At 39.7% G+C, this 24,186-nt stretch overlaps 4 protein-coding genes across 7 annotated transcripts; 2 read left to right on the forward strand and 2 right to left on the reverse strand.

The window, feature by feature from the left end:
• Positions 1–12: 12 nt before the first annotated feature.
• LOC6575053 (septin-2) lies at positions 13–2,395 on the reverse strand. The gene is made up of 2 exons (XM_002001037.4): positions 2,168–2,395; positions 13–1,360 (listed from the first exon to the last, which is right to left on the reverse strand). The coding sequence occupies exons 1-2, from the start codon at positions 2,313–2,315 to the stop codon at positions 249–251; spliced, it is 1,260 nt and encodes a 419-aa protein (XP_002001073.1). The 5' UTR covers positions 2,316–2,395; the 3' UTR covers positions 13–248.
• Positions 2,396–2,476: 81 nt separating this feature from the next.
• On the forward strand, positions 2,477–4,866 carry LOC6575054 (signal recognition particle subunit SRP72). Its single transcript, XM_002001038.3, has 4 exons — positions 2,477–2,707; positions 2,773–3,812; positions 3,885–4,570; positions 4,630–4,866. Exons 1-4 carry the CDS (start codon positions 2,596–2,598, stop codon positions 4,757–4,759), a joined length of 1,968 nt encoding a protein of 655 aa, XP_002001074.1. The 5' UTR covers positions 2,477–2,595; the 3' UTR covers positions 4,760–4,866.
• Positions 4,754–6,415, reverse strand: LOC6575055 (tRNA pseudouridine synthase A). 2 transcript variants are annotated; one of them, XM_002001039.4, is made up of 4 exons: positions 6,306–6,415; positions 5,739–6,245; positions 5,411–5,681; positions 4,754–5,355 (listed from the first exon to the last, which is right to left on the reverse strand). In XM_002001039.4, exons 1-4 carry the CDS (start codon positions 6,340–6,342, stop codon positions 4,851–4,853), a joined length of 1,320 nt encoding a protein of 439 aa, XP_002001075.2. In that variant the 5' UTR covers positions 6,343–6,415; the 3' UTR covers positions 4,754–4,850. The 2 variants fall into 2 exon arrangements, with proteins under 2 accessions (XP_002001075.2, XP_043864066.1); XM_044008131.1 differs by having other exon boundaries at positions 5,176–5,344.
• A 262-nt stretch (positions 6,416–6,677) lies between these two features.
• LOC6575056 (transcription intermediary factor 1-alpha) lies at positions 6,678–24,138 on the forward strand. 3 transcript variants are annotated; one of them, XM_032728347.2, is made up of 10 exons: positions 6,678–7,632; positions 17,922–19,299; positions 19,392–19,475; positions 19,534–19,922; positions 19,998–20,124; positions 20,181–20,458; positions 20,530–20,704; positions 21,396–21,756; positions 21,815–21,938; positions 22,009–24,138. In XM_032728347.2, exons 1-10 carry the CDS (start codon positions 7,441–7,443, stop codon positions 22,264–22,266), a joined length of 3,366 nt encoding a protein of 1,121 aa, XP_032584238.1. In that variant the 5' UTR covers positions 6,678–7,440; the 3' UTR covers positions 22,267–24,138. The 3 variants fall into 3 exon arrangements, with proteins under 3 accessions (XP_032584238.1, XP_032584239.1, XP_032584240.1); XM_032728348.2 differs by having other exon boundaries at positions 21,420–21,756; XM_032728349.2 differs by lacking the exon at positions 19,392–19,475.
• The last annotated feature ends 48 nt before the right edge of the window (positions 24,139–24,186 follow it).

The raw sequence follows: 24,186 nt of genomic DNA on the forward strand, positions 1-24,186 counted from the left end.
AAACGGTATTCATTTACATAGTTTAAAATACTAATATCGTTTATTCGTTAGTTGTAAATAATCATACTTATATGTATGTATGCATATATATGTATGTATGTTGGTGCGTGTATATATTAATATTTGAAGAAAACTTAATAGCATAAATGAAATACAACGAGATGAAAAAGCAATAATTACTTTGGGATACGCAAAACACACAAAATACTCGAAGACATTTGCTTATAGCTAAAGCTAATGCTGTCCATTTACTTCTTCTTGCTTTTGCCCAGCGTCAGTGTGTGATGTGCTGTGGCCAATTGCTGCTTGCGTCTCTGAAAGTCCAAATAGTCCTCCTCGAGAGCTTTACGAGCCTCTTCAAGTTTTCGTTTCTCTTCCGCATGATCCCGCTTCAATTTTTCAAACTTCAAATGCAAGTCCTTCTCACTGTCTTTCAGCTCGGCCTCCTTCTCCTTGACACGCTGCACAAACATCTGGCGCACCTCCTCCTCCTTGGACTGCAGTTCAGCCAGATGATTCGAGCGCTTTGCTTCGAAAGTTTGCTGAAATGAAACAGGCTTGTTTTCGCTATCAACATCACTAAAGCCCATCTGCTCCAAACGCTTTTGCCGGTACAGCTCATAGTGTCGCGTGTGGGTCTTTTCGCGCATATCTTCCATGTTTGTGCGGATAAGCATCTCTCGCAACTTGACAAAATCGCAATGTGTCTCGTTTTCGACCTGCACCGTGCCCCAGGGATATTGACGAGCACGGATTAGCTTGTTTCCCACCTTTATGAACTCGGTGCTGCCAACGACGGCGAACGGAATGTGCGAATTCATGACGCTATTTGTTTCCGCCACAGTCTCATCGTCAGTGGGAAACTGATAGATATGGACGCCATTGCTGTTGAGTTCCTGTATTATTTTTGCCTTGAAGCGCTGCAGCTCGACCTTGGAGATGGTGTCCGCTTTGGCAATCACCGGTATTATGTTCACCTTGCTATCTAGCTTCTTCATGCAGACCAGATCCAAGGACTTCAGTCCGTGTCCCGTCGGACATATGAAGTACAGACAAATATGTATGCGACTGTCATGGCACGTCACAAGGGAGCGCTTAATTTTCAGTTCCTCCTGCAAATAATTCTCAAACTGAGCATCAATGTAGTCGACGACAGCCTTAAATGAATCGTCCTTATTGATTTGGTCGCCATATCCGACCGTATCGCAAATCGTCAGCTTTAGCCGCACATTGCTCTCCTGCAGCTCATAAGTGTGGGCCTTCAATTTAACGCTAGGCAGCGTATGGGGGCTCGGTGTCGACTCGAAACTAGTGTTGAACAGCGTGTCCATCAATGTTGATTTACCCAGACCCGTCTCGCCTAATGGGAAAAGAGACACATGTTACTCATATTGCTCAAAATGTTATTATAAGTGGCTTCAATTGGGCACTAGACATATATTTGTGTCAAGCGGTACTACCATTCTAGCTTTTTTGTGGCTATGTCTAGCTTTTTTTTAGTGTTATGGAAAGCATTTGGGTATAAATCTATGACGTCAAAGTTCTCAAAGTTATCTCGAACTATAAATTTCGGCTATAGCTGCAAATAAATTTTTACAAATTTTCCCAATTCTATTATAATTATTCTCTATTATTCTATGATAATTAAAAAAAAAATAAATAAAAATATATTTATTAATTTTAAAATGACTGAATTAAATTAAATTATAAAATGAAATCTATAGTAATTTTGATAAAATAAATAAACAAAAATAGTTTAGAATCATACATATTTAAATCATTAAGTCATTCTAGCATTTTCTTTCATTTTTTGTCAATCTAGCATTTTACGCCCTTCAAATCCTCTCAACACTGATATCATGGTGAAATTGTAGAAAGCAAATTGAAAATCGATTGCTAAACACTTTGCATATCAATCGGCTGCGGCCTGCTCGCGCCGATTTCAATTGTTTACATACATACCCGCGTACGTGCATGCATACGGTTGAGAAATTATGTGTATATGTATGTTAGTGAGTCATGTATTGCTTGTGTGGCTTAGAATCTGTGTGCAATGCACTCATTACAATTCCACACATTTCTCTTCGTTGATTCACTGCACATACATATATACACACTTGGGCAATGCCGCATATACACACATACACCCACATTTGTATATACACACCTATACACATAACGTTGAAAACGAATCCATTTTGTACGCTTTTATTAACCAGTTGATCGGGCAAACTGTCAAATCCTACGTGTCCAGACTGCTTCAGAGTGCGGAGATGCACTTCTTTTTTATTTACAAAATCAACTTCAGCCGACATTTTGCAATAATTTACACAAAAAACACGCACACTATAGACCTCGCAAAGGCGTCGCCAGCGAGTACGTTTTGTTGATAGTTAATTAATCGTTATCGATATACAGTTGGCAGGGACCGTTCATCGTTTATATTTTTAGATAAGTCTGGTAACTCAACACGTTTGACAGTCTTGCAGTGGCAGCACTCAAAATTATTGTTGCTGATGTGTCCAACCTGTCAAAGTTTCTAGCAGAGCGAAAGTTCAGTGTCAAATAAGTTTTTCTTTGTGGATTGTTATTATAATGTCGAAAGACACAACTGCCAAGGAGGCGCTTATAAAAGCGGCGTACGCCGACGTTCACAAGTTTGGCAGCAATCAGGAGTATGATAAGGCGGTTAAAGCTGTTAATCGCAGTGAGTATCAAGACATGTGCCAAAGTGTAATCTAATTTAATCATTTAATTACAATTCTATCTCAGTACTGGGTGTAGCACCTGATGATCAAACTGCACTGCACTGTAAAGTTGTATGCCTGATGCAGTTGTCCAAGTTCGATGAGGCCCATAAGTTCATTGAGAAAAATCGTCTGGCCTCTGTGTTGATTTTTGAGAAGGCGTACTGTGAGTATCGCCTAAATAAGCAGCTACAGGCACTGAAAACCATTGACGATGCTGCAGTGCAGCCTCTGCCTGCGAAGTTGAAGGAATTGCGCACACAAATACTGTATCGTTTGGAACGGTATGAAGATTGCCTAGATGCGTACAAAGAGATCATCAAGAACAGTAGTGATGATTACGAGGATGAACGACGCACTAATCTCAGTGCAGTGGCTGCCAATTTGGCATTGGACAAGGATAAGGACGTTCCAGAAGTACCCGAAGACACCTACGAGCAGTACTTCAATAGCGCTTGCATTCAGGCCAATCGCCAGAGATTCGTTGAAGCCGAGCGCAAACTGCGAACCAGCGAAAAATTGTGTCGGGAGTTTCTAGAAGAGGAAGGTGCCAGTGAGGAGGAGATACTCGAAGAGCTGGACGTTATACGTGTTCAGCTCGCCTACTGTCTGCAACAGCAGGGAAAAGTTAAGGAAGCCAGCGTTATTTATGCAGAATGTTTGCGCCACAAACCGAAGGATGCGGCTTTAGTAGCAGTTGCCAGCAACAATACGGTGGTTATCAACAAGGATCAGAATGTTTTTGACTCAAAAAAGAAAATACGCGCTGCCATGGCTGATGCCTGTGAACCAAAGTTGACCTCACGCCAAAAGCAAACAATAGCTCTGAATAATTGCCTCTTGGCTCTGTATACCAATTCCAGCGATCAAGTGCAACAGTTGACACAGAAATTGACCCAGAGTTATCCGCAAGTGGAGTTCGAGGCTCTGCTCATACGCTGCAGTCAATTGGCCAAGGATAAGAAGCACAAGGAGGCCATCGAGCAGTTGAACAAGTTTGCCAGTGCACACAAGACGCATGAATTTATCAGCAAATTTGCCATCATACAGTTGCAATTGCTTCAAGTAAGAGACGCGTTCTACACTTTCGCAAATTTCATTCTTTTAAACTTGTTATTATTTATTTATATTTGACAGGGTAATCGTAAGGATGCTATCGAAACTCTACTCTCGTTGGGTGAAGCCAAGTACAAGCCTGGTATTGTCTCAGCGTTGGTATCTCTTTATTTGGGCACCGACAATAAGCCAGCCGCATCGGCGCTGCTTAAATCAGCCGTCGAATGGTATAAGCAGAATAATGTGAGCAGCGGCGATTTGTCGGACATGTGGCGGCAGGCGGCAGAGTTCCATTTACGTGGTGGCGCCTCTGAGACGGCGGCCAGTTCCTTGGAGGAGCTGCTCAAGCTAAAACCGAATGATATGAAAGTGCTGGCTCAGCTAGTTATTGCATATGCTCAATTTAACCCTAAGCGTGCGCTCGAGATAAGCCGCAAGTTGCCTAAACTGGAGACATTGACTACGGCTTCCGAAATTGATGCACTCGAGGCGGCCAACTGGGTGATGTCAGCAAAGGCCGCTAAAAAGACGGCCAATGCAAAAGTTGAACCTTCGCCAGGCACACCCGCAACAGATAAGAAAAAGAGTGGCAATCGCAAGCGCAAAGGTAAACTGCCTAAGAATTACAATGCCGAGGTCGCACCCGATCCTGAACGATGGTTGCCCAAGTATGAGCGCACTGGATTCCGTAAGAAGCGTGGCGGTGCCCGTGCCAAGGATATTATCAAAGGCTCACAGGGCATGGCGTCTGGTGCAGCTGATCAATAGTAAGTTAAATATTTAGCTTGCTCATAAGATTCGTATAAACACCTTTTTCGATTTTCAGCGACATGTCCAATCGCGCCAATCTAAACAAGAACTCGCCTGCAACGCCCGTTTACCAGGAGCCCACGCCCGGCCCAAGGCAGCAACACCGCAAAGGTGGCCACAAGAAGAAGAAGGGTGGACGGTTCTAAGTCGTAACCAACAGCATGATTTTAATTTGTATCAATTACATATACACTATCAACTGGTCTTGCATTGTCAACTTATAAATAAATAGATTGGCTATTCTTCCCCATCATCGTCATCGTTATTAATTTTCGCTGGTTCCTCCCGCCTCGTATCATAGGAGTGGAAATGCAAGGTGCTTAGCCAATCGAGCATGTTTCGCTGCTCGGCCTCCGTTTTGTATATATTCGAGTAGATATACTTTTCTACGAACTGGGTGACTTGCTCCTCTTGCTCCGCCCAAGTCAAGGGCTTATGGATGCCATCATTACCATAGCGATCATTGTAGCGTTCATAGTGAACGGTGTCCAATACGAGGCCTAAGCCTGGCGCCATGGGCAAGTCCAGGCGCTCCTCGGTTAACGCACGCTCCAGAGTTGCAGTTGTGGTATTGCCACGAACTATAGCAATGGCTAGGCCGACCATTTTTCGGATTTGGTGCAGCATAAAGCTTTGTCCCTTTACTTTCAACGTAACAAACTCAACGGATTGCGGACTTAGGAATGGTGTACTGCATGTAAAGGACATAATGAAACGCTTTGCCGACGGATCTAAAAAGTTCCTACGCAAAAATTATGTAAATATTAATGTAAAATAACTATAAAGGATTGCTTTACTTTTTGCTGGTAAAGTTGTGAAAGTTTTTCGTGCCCTCATAGAGTTTCAGTGTCGCGCTGACCTTCTCCAGGCGCTCAATTGGTATGCGATAAGTTTCCTGATCATGCTGATCATCGAAAGCAGCAAATGCTATGGTTGGCAGTGTGTATGTGTAGGTGCGTGCATTACACTGATCCTTGGCATTAAAACCTTTTGTCACGCGCTCCACACCAAAGATACGAATCTGTTCTGGTAAATCTTTATTGAATGCCTCTAGGTCCAGTTCTTCGGCTGCAAGGAAATTTATATAATTATAATAGGCCCAATCAGAATAGTTGAATTACTTACGCAACTTGACGGAGCACACCTGTCGAGCGGCCGAGACACCCTTATCGGTACGTGCGGCCCGCTGAAAGCAAGCTATTTGCACCTGTTCAAAGGAGTCTTCTGTTATCCATTTGTGCTTAAGCATTGCCTTGAAAAGCTCCTCCTCAATAGTCTGCATACCCGGATTTCTTTGCATGCCATAGTAGTTGGCACCGCAGTAGCTTAATAGTATAGCGCTCTTCTTTCGCTTAATGCGATCTGCGGGATCAAATGGAGCGCGCTTCTTTCCGTTTGCAGCATCTTCCTCATCTTGTGCCTTCCAGTCCACCCACTTCTTTCGCTTAAGAGTTCGTTTCAAGCGATTAACTTCCTTTACAGATCCGTCCTCAGCTTCTTTAGCGACCTTTTTTGCCTCCCGTTCCTGTTCCAGCTTGTCGAGTGCTTCAGCCATAGCAATCGCGAAGGATTTTTTACGCGAATACAAATTATGCCGGCTTACTTCGGCTTGCAACAATTTTCTTAGGCTAACTGCAGGACAAAATCAGATTTTTGTAACTGTGTTTGATAAAATTGCAATACTAAATTCACCTGCCTTAGTGTAGCTGCCCAATATGTGGTTAAACATTTATTCAATTTGAAAATGTAATATACCAACAAACACAACCTCACACGTGTGCCGTTCTTGGTAATAAAACACAGCTGCTGCATGATAGTCTGAAGTGCTACAGCCCTACCGTTATTATAAAACTCAAATTAACAAGCTGTTAAACATATCAATTACGAAATATATCAAATAAAGTATTATTAAAAATTAATTCAGCTTATATGCATCTTTTAAATATACATTTTTCATAAATTAATTTAACATTAATCAATTTATGAACATTTGGAGGACTGAACGTGTATGGCTACTCGCAACTGACAAAACTCTGGCAACGCTGCTCAATCCAAAATGGCGAGTAGAAAATTTTTGTACAGAAGAAGCGTCCAAGGAGAGTAAACGCCGTGACCGTGTGTTTTCCTAGCAATTAATTGCCAATAAAATAAATACAAATATTAATTTGAATATCAAATAAACAATTGCGCTAGCCAAGCGTCAAACGCTAATAAAACAACGCAGTGCTGTGCAATATAGTCGCGAAAGGAAAATAAAGCGTAATGTGAACATTTCAATGAAAGTTTTTGCCTCCGTGGGAATTCGTGCAAAAAGAGTAGAGAGAAAAAATTTGCAAACCGTTTGAAGTTGATAATACATTAAATTGTTAATACATTTATAAACAAATAAAAGTATTGTAAGATGATAATATTAATTAAAAGTAAGCTGTGTAAAACATTAAACCTTTAAGAGTCATACGAAAGCGAAACTATTTTTTGTGCACAAGGTGACTTGTTTGTGTATGTGTGCGAGCTCGTGAATGTATTGTTGTGTCTGTGTACGTGTGTGCAGACGGCCAATTTGGCATTGTTTTTGTACCGCTGCCACTTTGCTTGCGCCTGTCGGGAATGAATGAACAATGAAATGGAATAGAGATCCTAATATAACTAAAAATGTTCACCAAGGGCGCCAACTGCTGGTGAATACAAAATTCTCGCGCTAAAATTAGCTTACGCCCACGATAACAACCCAAAACCGAAACCGCATACCCACGTACACGATACAGCATTCACATAGATTGACATACTCTGAATAGAAGCAAAAATAAATAAAATATATAAACATACAATGGATTTGGAATTGGAAAATCTTAAGAACGACTTTCTCCCCCTGATCGCCGGCATCAAGCAGGAGCAATTGGATTCGGTGGCATCGGATGTGCTGCCGCCAAATCATTTGCCCAGCACTGCGGCGACAACATCCACATCCTCTTCCTCATCCTCATCGGTTGGTAATCCTTGCGATAGTGCCGAGAAGCGGGTAAGTTGCTGAGCTGGTCTCACTTTTAATTTATCTCTATGTGTATGAGGTTAATAACTTGCTAGAGGGCTACACGTGTTGCGTTATGATAAGAAATAGTTGTTATCTTGCTCCGCTCTCAAATCTATTGAATCATCAGAGTGACGATTGACACAACTTATCATTGAAACAAATACATACATACATATATACGCTCGCAGCTAATCGTAAACAATACGGATATCCATTGTCTCGTGCAATTTTGTTCGTTATCTTTTCCCATGCTATAACAACAAACAAATGCTAAGAAACTCATACGCACTAACACACAGGCAAAGACACACTTGCATATGTATGCAAAAGCACACAGACGTTGCTAAAATTGTGTTTCACTTTCGTGTTCAAGTCTCGTGCTGTTTGTTGTTCGGTTTCTGGTTTTGCTGGTTCGGTGTGAAAGGCAAAGCAAATATGTAACTACAAAGCGGAGAAGGCAACAACAACTGTTCACACTGCCATACACATACACACACTCACACATGAATACACACTCATTTACTCTCTCACACTTTTCGTACCGCAGAGTGCTCTCCATCAAGATCAGCTGCAGCGGACTGAGAATGACTCGCCTCTTTCAAGGCATGTGTGTGTTTGTGTTGTGTTTGCTGTTTACTGTGTTTGCTGCGGTCTCGTCGCGCTTGAGCGCCATGAACGTGAGCTCCTCTAGATATTCAGATTCACAAATACAAGTTCCGAGTGGCGTAGACACTTTGAGTGCTATTGGAGTGGGAGATGAGCCATCGTAGCTCACACTTGCACATGAGGCTACTAGTGGCGGCTGTAAATGACGTGCACTCATTCAATCCAACCGTCAATCATGCAACTGCCGACACACTATTGCATACATGTATATATATATATATATACTTATATATATGTGTGTTTTGTTTGCTTCTAAGGGTGCTGTACATGGCCTCGGTCGTCTGCTTTGGCCCGTCATATGGTCAGCAACATTTAACCTGCGTCTTTCCTCTCATATTTGCTATCTCACTCACTTATTTGAAATGATAAGTGTCAAAATATGTGCTCTCAACTATTTTAAGGAATTGTAATAGTTTAAAGTACTTCAAAATGACCGGCAAATGCAAAATGGCGTCGACAGTACCTATCGACAGCTTCAGGAGAAACCTAAGCATATATATTCCTATCCAAATACACTTTTATTCTACAACTGTCACTTGTTCATGCGGAATCTTTAAGATGTAAACTGACAGTTGTCTGAGATCGTTGGAGCTTGAACGGAATGAAAGCCAAAAGAGACAAATGATAATAATTTTGGAATGAAATATTGAAATGATGAATAAATGATAGATCAAATTCAGGTTGACGTAAAAATAAGAAACATTGACTTTCTTTGTTTCTAATACGAAATGCTAAGCGTTTGATATAAAAAGATTCCGATACATTCATTATCTGTTAAATGAACTCGAGTTAAAATATGACTGATTATGTAAGAGAGATGGTTTTAAAGTAAAGCATATTATTATCTGAATGAGTGTTTAAATATCGTGTAGGACTTCAGCTTATTGCATTTCTCTAGGTCATCCTTGGGCTAGTTGGACGATTACTTTTAATGATATTTTCAGCTGTTACGTGTGTGTTCATGTGTATGTGTGGTGTAGGCTGTAATTATTTGTTGAATCTGACACTATAATGAATGGGGAACTGCTGAGTTTCGGTGGAGAGGCGGCCATTTTGTTTATTGGCTTTGCGTTGCTGCTTTTTCTTTTTTTTTTTTTCGACGAAACGTAAAATTAATTCCAAGAATTTGGTTTTAATGAGGTGCAATTAACTCTAATTTCACTAGAATATGCAAGCAAAGCAAATGGCGATGACCGATGAGAGAAGGGGACGGGGAATGAGCTGGAAGGCGCTTGAGCGTTACCCAAAAGTTTCTAATTAACTTTATTGCGCGGCAATCTTAACGAAGAGATCTTTGGAAAAGTCTCTTTTCACTTTCAGGCACCACTTGTGCCCTGCACCTGTCAAGCCCTGAGCTGTGTGTAATTTGTGTGAGTGTGTGTACGTACTCAACAGTTACACATTTTAATTACTTTTCCGCCTCAACTGGGAGTGGGGCGTGGCTGGGACCTTAATCCAGCTATAGAGCGAGTATAATTGAAGCTGACTACGCGAACGGATCAGTTGAACTGTGAAGAGGGTGGCCCGCCTATATAGGACGATATGCTCCGCTCCGCATAGGCTACACATGTCACCGGACGCCCAACTATGGAGGGATTAGGCGCTACGCAGGACATAATCCGATCACATAAATCGGATTATAACGCACAATAAAAGACAGGCAAACAGCCAGCGGCAACACAAGTTGACGTAACTTTAAATTGAAGCGCATGTCATGCTGTGGACCGGGGCAAAGATACGTATTGTAGCATCTGTGCAAAGTTTCATAAGCTTTATATATAAATCCTGAGTGAGACGGCAAAATAGTTAAAGCACCCTTCTCCTCAAACGTAAGCAAAAATCTAAAGCTTTGGGCGTTGCATTCGACAGCTGTGCCACGCCCATCGTCTTGACGGTACGCCTGCAACTGCATAAGCCAAGATAAAATTTTATTGCAACTGCATCACGTTTTGGACCCCTGCGGCTTAACTGTTTTGTATCTATAACAGTGGTATGCCGTCGCCATTTTTGAAAATGTATCTGAATAAGACTTATGTTGTTGATGGTGTGGAGATTTGCCGTTCATGTCACGGCCCGGGAGCACAAACAATTGCATAGGGCACAGAGAGAACCACAAACCGCAGCAGCAACAGCGGCAGCAGCAGCAGAAGCAGCGGCAGCAACGTCGGCGGTTTTGGTAAGCTCCAGAGACCAGCTCTTCAGCTCTTTGAACCGTTAAACCCACAATGTCCAATGTCGCCAGCATTTGAGGCAGGCACATGGTACACGATACGTCCCTCCCTATAGGCCTGGATTCATAGCCTGTGCACGTAGTCGACCGCTTCATTAGCTTGTGGTTTTTACATTACGTTACTTTGAAGATTTTCAACATTGTCATCTACGTAAATAAGAATATCATTTCATAAATTCGAGAAAACATATATACTCTTAAATTGAATATTGAATAAACTTGGGTCTTGTAGATAAAAATTATTTACTTTCTTAGTACAGATTCCTTGACAGAATAAGAAATTGTTTATCTATTATTATCCGCATATAGTCAGATATAATTATTAAATTGGCATTGACAGAATAATAAACAACTTAATGGATATTTCTGCAATGCGAAAGTAGGGCCCATTTTCTTTAATGGGCCTCACATTGACGTAGCGATTGAACAATTTGCTCTATAAGTATGTATCTTAATAAACCACAACCAAAACCACTCAAAGCAATCAACTTCAATGGATTGGCATGGCATAACTCGCTGACTGACTGGCTACATGGCTGCTTGACTGCTTGGTTTGCTGTCATTGCCGATATGAATCATATTTTGAGGTCATCGCTGTCGTCTACGACTTATATTGTTCCTTGTATGTGGATTTACCCTAATAGGACTTTTAGCTGAAATATAGAAATATACATTTATATATATATATATATATTTGTATATGATGAATTTCGGTTTGGTGTTGCGAGTATGAGTTTCTGAGTTACCTTAATGGAGATCCATCGATTTTCAGTATCCCTCGAAGCTCATAAAAACTTTTTCTTGGTTCTTTTGCGTGCCATTTACGATTTCCATACAATTAAATCTTTACGACTGTGACGATGGGAAACGATGCCAATGAAGCGAATAGTAGCACTTGTTCAAAAAAAAAAAAAAAAAAGATTCGAAAGATACATTTCTATACCCGTTAAAGAGGAGTTTTTGGGGTGGGGCAGACCAATTTAGCTCCACCCCGTTCGTTATGTTGCCCATGCTCGATTTCAGTTATCCTTCTATGTTAATCCACAATCAAATACAAACTCGTACATTTTTATGGCATCATTTTTGTAACAAATTTATTCTCTTTTTTCCATTGGGTAGCTTAAATTGCGTTATGAAATGTTATGTCAGGTCATTAGGGTTTGCCCATTAGGCGACCCTCTCCACACTCACATACACCCTCTCTGTTCCTGGGAGCAGCGGAAATTACTGCGCCGGTGCCGGATATGTCAGCGATTTAAGTAAATGGCCCAGACCTCATACTATAGTTTTATAATATAGAAACGCAGTACATTCTGTTTGAAATTTGTGTTTGTATTTTCCATGTAAAATAATTCCAGCCTGATCAAGTTCTTTTTTTAATACACCATTCGTTACTTCAAAATTATATTCTAAGGGTTGGTCGTAGGTGATTAGTAAATTTACGGCCCCACAACGTGATCGGAGCACCTTGACAGTTTAATGGCTTCACCTGCATTTTGATTAGGATATTTTCTAGATTTTTAATGATATTTACGTTGTAGCTTGTGTATCTTTAGTATCCACGCGTGTTAAAATATAATTTTGAATGCAAAGCACGATGCACGCACATTAACGATCAATTCTTACAAATTAACGATGGATGTGACAAACCTTAAAACGTGATTTCTCTCTTAAAAGTGAAAAATGTGTTAAGTAAATCAACGTATAATAAAATGTGATAAAAACATATATTCGTAAGCGCTTTCAATTCAATTCCTTGCTCCAGGATATAACGATGCGTTGCGTCTTGGCCAAGTCAAGATTATTGTATAAATCGCAGCACCCTTGTAGGCTTTGCTGTACATACATTTATTTGTTCCCTCTGCTTAGTTCAATCGAAGAGTTTCAGGCACAATCAAGTTTTTGCTTTTATTATGGGAAGTATAAAGCATTTTATTGGGCCATCTGCTCAGACTATCTCACTCCTTATACATAAATTTATCTCGCTCTTTCGTTCTCCCTACATCACTTGTCGGAATTTATAGCTGGCATTTTGAACGTTCCTTATCTTTAAGTTTATTACGCAGGCTCATAAATATTTCAAGAGTCGCATTTTCTCTTATTCACCTGAGCCCAGTGGCTTTGAGTCCTTGGTTTGGAATTGAAAAGGCAACTCAAATAGAATTCCATTAATATTTTGCATCAAACAAAAAAAACCTTGAGTTAATCTATTGCCCAATGTAAAACTTATATTTATGGCTGTGAAATTTTGATTAGTAAGGCTTCTCTTATTTTTAGAAAACGCCTTATCATAAATTATGACTAAGCCCATAAAACCAAAAATAAAAGTATATAAATGAGTTGAAGTTGAACTTTTCCATATTTCCAAAGACAACAAATTTAATTATTGCCAAGAACAAACCATGACGATGCACACCAAATTGAATTCGCGTTGCCCATGGAAACTGTAGCAAATAAATTATTATTAGTATGCTTCGCTTTGCATTTAATTAATTTCCATTGTCAAACACAAAGATACGTAATTGATGATATTTGTGCACCGCAATCAGTTGGTAGACACAAAGGATGTATTTGAAATTCAGGATGGTTATATTTGACTTCACTTGACTTGACTTGACTATGAAAGCGGCAAGCAGACCACAAGTTCAAATTGACTGCTGCAATTAATTACCTCTATTCTGTATATGTTATTCTTGTTGCTTGCTGCATTTGCTTAAAACGAGCAAAGGGAGCATCGTGTTTCCGTTAGCGTTGATGCTGATTCTATCATTTTGCATGTACATTTGTAAAGTGACGATATTTACGTATATTGTATGACGGGAAATATAAATAATGGCCTTTCTGACTGACAAACTGTGTGTTTGTGCAACCTGAAGCCTAAAGACGGAGCCAGCCCGACCACCAGCAGAGCCCGCACCAATAGCAATGGGAACAGGGCACCGCCCGCAGCGTTTGGGACTTTCACAAAATGGCTACCGAACGCCACCCGGAGTCCGTTTAGTAAGGATTCATGACGCACACAGATGATGCATGTTCTCATATAACATTGATTTATTTGCCACCCACTGACTCGAACCAAACTGCCCGTTGTGCTGTCCTCGAAAGTGCAGTGCAGCAATGCAGCCAGCCATTTATTAAATTTACTGCTCTTGTTGTCATGCAAAATGCAAAATTTGATTTTAAATGCTTTTGTTGTAATTGCGCACATTTAATTAAAAGTTAGTCATTTACATTTGAAACAAGCAAACGGACTTAATAAGAGTTTGCAATAAAAATATAGCAAATAATATATAGAGAAATATTTTAAACTGACTTTAACTCATATAAATATAAAATCATACATATGTAATCTGCTATAGCATTGCGCTGAAATATCTCATAATCATTGGTTTGAAAAATTTGCATTTTGGTGTGATTGTAAATGCGCACAAAGTTGTAGAGTAAATGCAAATATCCCCTGGATTTATATATATACAAGAAATGTATATCGAAAAGTGTAATTTGAAGTTAATCAAGTGAATTATATATTACGGCCGAACCAATTTGTATGCTAATATTTGTTGTGTGACTTATCTGAATAATGAAAGTGGATTACATAAATACAAAATGGTAATCAAAATATTAATGGATATTTATTATGAAATGTTGAAAGCTTAATTTGTACCTTGTATATCCATGTGGAATGCTACACAAGTAAGAGCGGGCGTAACCGATTGCTTAATGCTTGCTCTCGAATAAGCATCATTTATTCTGATATTGATATCATTGAATGATTTATGTTTTTTTTGTTTTTTGTTTTTTTAGTTCTATGAAGGTCTGTAAACTGTAAGAAGTATACCTATTCTCGATTCAACACATGACCATTGGGTATATATGCACTAGAGAACATTTCAATCTCCAAATATCTAACTGTTTCAATAAATATAACATAAATCTCTTCAGTGGACGATTCTAGTAATTATACAAGACCAATATACCCCTTTCGATCTCTAACATGAAGACATAACATTTATATAAATAAATATCTTCTTATTCATCATTTATTATAGTATCAAACAGCACATTAATAAAATATATTTAACATTCGATTCCGCATTATCATTGCAGATGATCGGGACGTTTGGTATTTCATTTAGTATAGTATAAAATTATAATATGGTGAAATCATGGCTAATTAGCATAGCATGAAAATGCCATTTGCATTTACCCTTACAAAGAAATCGTAATCATATTATTTGAAATCAAAATAAAAGTATACGCAGATAGTGCTACATAGATGTGCCGGAATACCAAAAACAAAAATTTCGTTGATAACCCAATTAAACCATGTCTATATAGTTTTTAAACTTATTTCTAGTTTTAAATTAGATTGCTTGACTTGAGGGCAGAATAAAAATAATTTCTCGCAATTGTGATGAAATGCATATTAATATTTATATTTGAATAGAATATGAAATTAAATTGATCAATGTCGTGCGGTCTATGTATAGCTGTTTATCATTTATATGAGCTACTTTACTTAATTTTGTATACTTTTAAAATATTACTTTGAATTTTCAAAATGTTATTCGTTTGACTGCTTGTCAAAGCTAAAGCCCTGAATTTCGTTCGTCTCAGTGAACTTCTCTGAGCAGCAAAAGCTGCGGCTTAACTGAAAATCCAATTTGATGTGAACACGCAAATTAATGGAATTATGGCTGCCTGAAAAAAACAAAATAAATAAAAAATGGATTTGCCATGTGAGATATGTCTGAAAGTTGTAGCCAATGGGAGCTTCAACTGATTTTTGCCGTTGTCATAGTATCAACAACTATGGTGAAGGCGACGCGCGGGTGGGAGGCTGGGGCGTGTAATAAAATATAGTTGTAGAACTTCTTTCATTTTCGCAACAAAAAAGTTTTTCTCTGACTAACAAGAATGGAACTTTTAGCAAACTTGAAAAACTTATTGCAAATAAATTCTCAATGAAATGTGAAAGGGCTTTAAAAGGCTTCGCCATTCTGGATGGAAATGTGATTACTTTCATCAAAGTTACATCAATCATAGCTGCACTCATTCTGTGGCAGCCGTCATGCCGCCATTCCATCATGTCAGCACATTTCTAGTGCTTCGTGCTGTGCGCTCCAGCGTTATTGAAGCTCTCAATTGTTGTTGCCGTAGCTGTAGCTTTCAGCCATTGTTGTTGGGGCATCCTTTCAACATTTTCTAATTGAAATTGATTTAGAATTATTTATACATGCGATGCTTGGCACATACTGCCGTGGGCTGCTGATGTGCTGCTGTTGCTGATGCTGCTAATGGACAGCACAAAGGCAACGTCCATTTAATTTCATACCCTACCATAGCCCAGTTAGGCATTTGAAATCGTTAGATGCGCGTACCATTCTCTACATAGAATCAACCGGAGTTACCAATACTTTATTATTTGAGTTTAATCAAAAGTAATGTTCCAATTTGTTCAATTGGTTTACAATGGAAAGGTTTTATGTTTATATTTTTATTAGTCTTATAAAAACCAACTATTCTTCCACAGTATTTAAATGCCATGAAAGAGCATACAAAATATGAATAATTCATAGTTTAGATTTCTATTTAATGCTTTTGATACTTGATTGGCTGTTTGGGAGCATCTTTTAATTGGAATTACCCGGCCAAATTGAACCCTTATTGATGTCTGTGTAGAGGCAAAATGCGAACCAAAAACCAGTTTGCTACCCGCTTTCAGTTTAAGGCGAGTCATTTCAACGTGATTGAAAACATGGGGGTAGCAGCTGGTTTCTTTTTTTTTTTTTTTTTGCAACATTTATAATGGTATGTCAGTCGCATTGGACTTGAGCAACTTTTAAGTGGGCTGCGCCGGCCGAGCATCCAATATGAACGAGCCGAGCGGGTGCACGAGCCCAGTGGCGTAGAGCCGACCTGTTTGGAGGCCCACATTTGGCTAGAGAACGAACGAACGAGCGAGCGAGTGCCGCAAGTGAGGAGAACGGCTATGGAGCATACATTATGATGAATGGCTTTCAAGTGGAACGTCGCCCCCTAATGCCCTGACTCTGAAACTATGTTGGCTGTGCTAGCTGCGCGTGGGCATGTGGCAAGTTTCCCATATATACATATATATAGTATAAATTTAGTATATATAAATACAAAATGGCTGCTCCCAGATGATTTATGAGCGCTGAGGCGTTTCGAAAGCTGAGAAGAGATAGAGAGGGCGAGAGAGAGAGATTCGATAAAGAAAACCGAGTCCAACTTTCTCTCTTTGACACTGTTGACGTCAACATCGAGTCCCAAGATGGATCGCTGGATCGTAGCATACGAATTGCAGTGATGGATCCCAGTCTTGTTACAATGCCGAACCGCGAATTCGCACTGTTTCACGATTTCACGACTGGTTCTTGCCTGATGTGGCGCATTCATCAATGTCCATGGCGCTTCCGTTGCCACGCAACCAAACACATACATATATATACTCTGGCCATTGCAAGTAAAATGCTCGCATACCAATGCAGTAATCTTTATCGAGCAAAAGCATAATCAATCAATTGGATTTATGTGCTCCAACTCGAGATAAAACTAATCAATCTTGCCCTGCGACAGTCGCAGAAGACGACCAGAACAGCGGCAGGACCAGCAGATGTCTGTGCAACCCATTCCAGCGCCTCTCCAGTATCAGTAGGGAGCTTTATTTATTTGTTTACACCGAGAGCTAAGCTGGTTCTTTTATTTCGTTCATCGTAAAACTGTATGCTCCCCTTTCTCTTTGGAAAGTTGGTGCAATTAATTATAAAAGAGAAATTGCTTTTCGGATACTGCATGCCTATTTCCTTACAAATATTTAATTTCAATTCATACTTGAATTGGAACCTGTCTCTCTATTGTATTATTACATTCTTTTGGTTTCAATCAGATACTAAATTGTTTTCCGCCTTTTTATTGATAGTGTAATAATGTTTGCACCAAGATATTCCAAAAGCCACAGCAAATTTCCATATTTTTTTATTTTTAACAGGTAGTTTGTCAGCTCATCGGGCTGTGGTTTATCAAATGACTACGATAGGTTCAGATTAGATTAGATAATATTCGCAGAACATTCATCATGGGCTGGTGAAAGTTCTACCTTATCCACAAGTCATTTCAATAAGCAATAAAGAGAAATAATATAATTGATAGCAGCACTCGGTAGATTTACTAAAAAGTGTCCTGATCAAGAGGGTTTCCACTTATAGATAAGATAGGCCACTTAAATAGAAGAGCCTTCTGATTAAACTACTAAAAGTCGTGTCATTTTATTTTTTACTTTTCAGTTTTTAGTAGACATAATGCTTTGTGATTGTATTAGTTGGTAACAAGAATTGCTCTTCTCTTTATATATTTACAGTCAGAATCAAATTCATCGGCATCTGCTAAATTTACACTGTTCAAATGCGTTTACTGCGCTCAGGTGCTGAGCATCAATGATCGTCCCAAACTGCTCGAGTGCCTGCATGTAGCATGTGGACAGTGTGTGAACACAAAGTTCTCGGAGTTAGATCGGTCTCTGCCGCCACTGATACACTGTCCAGTCTGCGACAATGCCTCGCAGAATGAATACATCATTGATAATCAGTTCCTGATTGAGCAATGCGCTGCCGGAGATAGTGGCGATGGTAACGGGTCTACCGACGGCCTGAAGAGTCTGTTAACGGCCAACATACAGTGCAGCAGCTGCTCGGATGGCGCAGTGGCCACATCGTGGTGCGTGGACTGCTCGGAGTACATATGCGACAGCTGTGTCCAGGCTCATCAGCGTCTTAAGATCACCAAGGATCACACCATCAAGCCAAAGGATGAGGCCAACAATGAACAACTGGCTGGCACTGTTGGCGTCGATAAACTGCACATGTGTCAGCTGCACACTCAAGAGAAGCTATCGTTATTCTGTGAAACTTGCGACAAGCTCACTTGTCGAGATTGCCAACTGAGCGATCATCGAGATCACAAGTATAAGTTCGCCCATGAGATTGCTACAGAGTCGCGACAGGCGTTGTCCACGCTTGTTTCTGAGATCAACTACAAGCGCTTTTTGCTCTCCTCCGCCACAAAGGTGATCGATGATCGCCAACAGCTGATACATGACAAGAAGAAGGATCTAATAAAGGAAATAACAGCGATGGTTGTCAAAATAACCAACACAGTCAATATGCGCGGCAAGCAGCTGGTTATGCGCCTCAACGAGGTATGCGACAGCAAGTTGAAGGTCCTGGTTGAGAAAAAAGAGACACTGCAGTTGCTTTCGGATAATACGGATCATTGCATTGAATTTATGCAGAATGCCCTTGAAAAGGGCAGCGACTTTGCCATATTATCGAGCAAAAAATCACTTGTGCGCCATCTGCAAAAGCTGAAATGTCAGCGTGCTGATATACCCAATCCAGAGATTCCAGTACGTATTCAGGTGCAACTAAACCAGGTCGCCGAATTGCAAAAGGTTATCTCGCAACTGGGCATTGTTATAGTCGATGGCAAACCATATCCGCCGGCACCAGCGCCCTCCCAAAACGGGCCACAACCACCGCCACCTCGTCAGCCACCTAGCCCAAATATGGCACCACCGCTACGACCTGGCCTGCCTCCGGGTATGACAGCTGGCCTTTCACCCAACGGTCCACCAGGTGCTTTTGGACCACAGAACGGGCCCCCAATGTATAGCAATGCGGCTGCACAACAGCAATTCAACAATCTGTCCATGAGTCGCTCCTTTCCAGGCGATGGCTCAGGTAAGGGTATGCTACAATTAGCTTGATCCTAAATAATCCTTATTTTGGATGCTAACTCGTGCTGTGATCACTCTCTGTATGTTTACTTATAGTTCGGTTTAGTGGCATGCCACCTGTTGGCATGCAGCGTCAGGGTCAACCACATGTCAGCTCTTCTACACATCCGCAAAATATGGGTTAGTTAGAGATATATTCATATGTAAAGTAGATATTTATAGAATTTCTAATCCATAGATATCAGCCTGCGAGGATTGCTAAACAACCAAGCAGCACAAAGTCCTAATGCTCATTTGGCATTTAATGGCCCGCCTAGCTATCCAGGCGGACCGCAGGGCACACCTTCACCGGCCCACCAGCAATCGATGCCACCGATGCGCCCACATTTCATGCCCGGTCAACAGAGCTTCGGACAAGGCGGCGGCCCAGGAGGCGGGCCCAGAGACAACAGCAGCTTCATGAACAGCAACGCGCGCTTCCAGTCACAATACCAGCGCATGGCGAGTCATGCCCAGCAGCAGGCCGCAGCAGCAGCTATGGCCAGTGCCAGTGCCGGCGGGGGCGGACAGATACCTTCCCCTGGCGCACTGCAACGACCACCAATGATGCCCAATCCCATGCAGAATGTAAGCAAAATCATTCAGCTCATAAATTATTTTATAAATGAAATTAATAATAATGGTTATTGGTTTTATTAACAGCCATTGGGGTTTCATGGGAGCCAGGGTGGTTTTAACGCTGGGCCTCCACAAACCTCACCACAGTTGAGTAGCGCTATGCACAGCCTCGCCAAATGGCATATACCACAATCCGCGCAGCAATCAAGCAGTGAGTGTCATTAATAACAAATCCATTCCATACGATTAACAATTGAATAATTACAGTGTGCCAGCAGCAAGGACCGCTATTACCATTCGCTAATGGCCGTCAGACTTCGGAAAATTTTAAAATCTCATTAAAATCGCCAAATACTCTAAAGAATAGTACACCGCCCAGTCTCAACATGGGAGGGCCTGCATTGCCAGGCTTAAGCAATGGATCGTCCTCTGCCAATACAATAGCGCAGTTAAATGCAGCTGCTCTTGGTCTTGGCCCGGCGGTTTCCATACTCTCAAATGTCACATCGACAAATCCAAAGACACCCAGCCCTAGCACTCATGAGGTAATATTAATATTATTATTAACAATTTGATATCTAGAGCGTTTTTTGTTTGTTTTATTTTGCTGACTTAGAACACCAAGGACTTTACTGAACCTATTGACAAGGTGCGTGATGACTCCATAAATGATTTAATTGCAACTATTGCCAAATTGGACTCGAATGGTGTACAAGTACTGCCAGAAGGGCGTACCAAAACCACCTCACCGCAGGTACATAGCTCGACGGATTTATCCAATACCCAGGAAGGTGAGTACCTCTTTCATACAGCTAATTTCGCTTTCGGTCTAGGCTAATTCTATGGGTTTTGGGTGTGTGAGTGTTTGACATCTCTCAAAAATTAAGGATTAAATCTTGATTCCTTAAAAGAAATTTACAAAATTTAAACTGAAAACATTTGGTAATGTATATAAAAACTGTCCTTGCGTATTTTTCGTTAAAAATGATTATTTTTTAAATAAATAAATATGCTGTAAGTTTCTAATCTGCTATTACTAAAATAATTATGTTAAATAGCTTAATCCTTTGAGTTCCTATTTGAATGAGTGAGAGCAACAATCTGGTTATTTCAATCTGTCACTATTAAGCATTGTATCTGAGTTTTATATTTAACATTACTTTGCTGCTGGTTTTAAATCGATTTTATTCAATTCTCATGTAACTTTGCTTTGTTTATTTCTATTTTCAACTGCAAAACTCGATTTCCGAAAACCAAACCAAAAACCCAAAATAAAAATCAATTTAAACGCGCAATAAACCGTAAAAATCAATTACTAACCAATAAATTATTATATTCGACAATTCAAAATGAAACCAAACAAAACAAATCAAATCAAACCACAAACAAATCAACACGAAACAAATACACATACACATAAACATACACACACCCATACACACTCATCGTACACGAATGCAAACATACAACTAATCATATCAGTTAATAATAAAAATGAACAAAAAGACGACCCCAATGAGGATTGGTGTGCTGTATGCCTGGATGGCGGCGAATTGATGTGCTGCGACAAATGCCCAAAAGTATTCCATCAGAACTGTCACATACCCGCGATTAGCTCGCTGCCGGACGAGAGCGAGAGCTGGCAATGTTTGTTGTGTGTCAATCTCAAGGAGCTAACCAAAGTTGAGGGTAACGAAAAGTCGCAACCGGGCGAGCTGAGCAGCTTGGAGTTGAGAATACTGCAGCGTATATGTCTGGAGCTCTACTGCCAGTATGAGCAGAGTCTCAACTTCCGTGAACCGGAATCACCGGCTAACTCGCAGTACTATGAGATTATTTGCAAGTAAGACCCTGTAAATTGTTTTCTTTGAATAATATATTGACTTGAGTTGTCTCCATAGCCCTATGTCATTAGATGTTATTCGCACGCGCTTAGATCCTTCCAGTCCTAATCACTACAAGGATATAGCTGGCTTTGTCTCCGATGTTCGATTAATCTTCAAGAATACTTACCTCTTTTATCAGGTGAGTGAATTGTGTATTCGTCGAACTTCGATCAGTTTTATAAATTTGTGCTTATATTACTTTCACACAGGAGGACTCGAAGACATATAGCAATGCCAAATATTTGGAAAACTTCTTTGAAGAGCAACTAGCTAAATGGCTGCCCAACTATGTCAGCAAGAGCGGCACTTCCACTTCGTCCAATTCGCCAAGCTTGCAGGCGGCGGCTGCTGCAGGGTCTCCAGCCCCAGTTGAGAACGGCCGGAAGAGCTGCAGCTCTGCCTCGCTGGCAGACAGCGAAGATGCTTGCTTGCCGGCCAAGCGGTTGCGTCGGTCGGCGCATGAATAGAACGAGCTTTTGCCCGATAAGAAGGGCACGGAGAAGCAGCCGCAGCCAGAGGATGAAGAAGACGATAAAGAAAAGAAGTCTAACAAAAAAGACGAGGAAGAGAAAGATAAACACAATAATTCAGAACAAAATCAAAAGGAACCCGAAGATGGTGAACCGCCGCATTCGGAAAAAGAAGCTGATAAAAGAGAAGAGCCGTACTTAGCGGATCTGGAATTGGATTTAGCACAGCGACCTCGTAGTTTGGGTAGCAATGTAATACAGGAGAGCGCCGATTATGTGCTTCAGCTTCTGCATGCGTATGCCGCTGCTTTCGGACTATAGAGCGTATTGAGTGACACATGAAGAAACATATCCGTACACACTCGCAACTACTAAATCCAACACTGTTATAAATTATGAATGGCGCTATATGAGTAAATATGAATATCTAAGAATTTTGTAGCTGGTGTACAATTAGTTTTTAATTAACCAACTGTAAATAAGCAAGTCATTTGATATGATTTATGATTTAATAATGCAACAATAAACTTGAAGGTCGCTAGTTAAGTCATATGCAGATGTTTTAGCTAAACTCTTAAGTGTTAAATATACATAGGTAAACATATATACCAAGTAGAGATTAATTCCGAGCTTAAGTTTACTCCAAATTCACTGCATAATTTAAGAGTGATCCAGACTCTACCCTCTAACCCTCTGTATGTGTTAGAGTTGTATTTACTTTTGTGATAGCAAAAAAAAAATAACAAAATGAAAATGAACAAATTTAATTTTAATATGTATAATAATTACAGCATCCCAACTCATTTTGACATTTTACTTTCGAATTTGCTATGTACGATATTTATTGCCCATTTTTCCGATACTGTATTTATCCATATATATACATATATCTAAAACTTAAGCATTTCTCAACCCATTTTTTTTTATTCACGCTCACTTATAGAACAACAAACATTCGTATACCGTATAAGAAGACATTTATAATAAGTTGCAATTAGGAAAATAAGTTTGAATGAATGAAACCCACAATATAAAACAATACAATATATATACACAAATATATATATTATAAAAACATAGATCTTTTAATGTTGTACGTTTGACGTTTTAATTTAAGTATACCATATAGAGCCGATAAAGCATGCAGCCAATCAGTCTACTAGTAATACCCATTAGAGCCATAACAATACACTACTCCGTAATGAAATAAGGTCAGTGCACAATAAATATGCATTGGTATTGGTGTGTATATATAGTACATACATATATGACACAACTATCTATAATAATAATTAATTCCAACTCAACTAACCAGTCAAATGCTGTGGACAAGTGTTTTGTTTTTTATTTTACATACATATGTATATTAGTACGACATGAAATTGAAACTGAAATAAAACTCAATTCTCCATATTGCGAATATTTTTATATATATTTCAACTACAAACTTGAAATGGAAAATACAAGAATATCTTCTAACCGATCTAATCAAATCATAATAATAAAAATAAACACAAATCCTATTAATGTCACATAATAAAAACAATAAAATAGAAAAACATAGAAATGAAATTAAATAGATGTAATGTCTACTATAGATATATATGTATATGGATGTATTAATAGAGGAACATGAATGTGTGTGCTATCCTATCAAAATTGAGGCAAACAATTGAAAGTGGAATGATACCAGGCGGATGGATGCCTAATATGTTTATATGTTGAATGTGAAAACCATAGAAATTATTATATATCTGTTTTAGCTGTAAGTTTTACTATAAATATCGAAAACAAAATAAGAAATTACATACTGAATGTACTACTTACTATCAAGTGGATTTTTAAATAAAAGAAAAAGGCAACATTTCATTTCGATGCTCATTCTTAATCTATCATATACCAAAGAAGCCATCGTCC

This window comes from Drosophila mojavensis, unplaced genomic scaffold (assembly GCF_018153725.1).
Source record: "Drosophila mojavensis isolate 15081-1352.22 unplaced genomic scaffold, ASM1815372v1 contig_231, whole genome shotgun sequence".
Lineage (NCBI taxonomy): Eukaryota > Metazoa > Arthropoda > Insecta > Diptera > Drosophilidae > Drosophila > Drosophila mojavensis.

Bases quoted from the DNA above. Each gene is read 5' to 3' on its own strand.
- LOC6575053 (XM_002001037.4), bottom strand. From the start codon at position 2,315: ATGTCGGCTGAAGTTGATTTTGTAAATAAAAAAGAAGTGCATCTCCGC. The intron at 1,361-2,167 runs GTGTGTATATAC...TTTTCCCATTAG, and splicing joins TTTCAACGTTATGTGTATAG to GCGAGACGGGTCTGGGTAAA.
- LOC6575054 (XM_002001038.3), top strand. From the start codon at position 2,596: ATGTCGAAAGACACAACTGCCAAGGAGGCGCTTATAAAAGCGGCGTAC. The intron at 2,708-2,772 runs GTGAGTATCAAG...ATTCTATCTCAG, and splicing joins GGTTAAAGCTGTTAATCGCA to TACTGGGTGTAGCACCTGAT. The intron at 4,571-4,629 runs GTAAGTTAAATA...TTCGATTTTCAG, and splicing joins TCTGGTGCAGCTGATCAATA to CGACATGTCCAATCGCGCCA.
- LOC6575055 (XM_002001039.4), bottom strand. From the start codon at position 6,342: ATGTTTAACCACATATTGGGCAGCTACACTAAGGCAG. The intron at 6,246-6,305 runs GTGAATTTAGTA...TTTGTCCTGCAG, and splicing joins GGGCAGCTACACTAAGGCAG to TTAGCCTAAGAAAATTGTTG. The intron at 5,682-5,738 runs GTAAGTAATTCA...ATTTCCTTGCAG, and splicing joins GGTGTGCTCCGTCAAGTTGC to CCGAAGAACTGGACCTAGAG.
- LOC6575056 (XM_032728347.2), top strand. From the start codon at position 7,441: ATGGATTTGGAATTGGAAAATCTTAAGAACGACTTTCTCCCCCTGATC. The intron at 19,923-19,997 runs GTAAGCAAAATC...TTTTATTAACAG, and splicing joins TGCCCAATCCCATGCAGAAT to CCATTGGGGTTTCATGGGAG. The intron at 21,757-21,814 runs GTAAGACCCTGT...TTGTCTCCATAG, and splicing joins TACTATGAGATTATTTGCAA to CCCTATGTCATTAGATGTTA.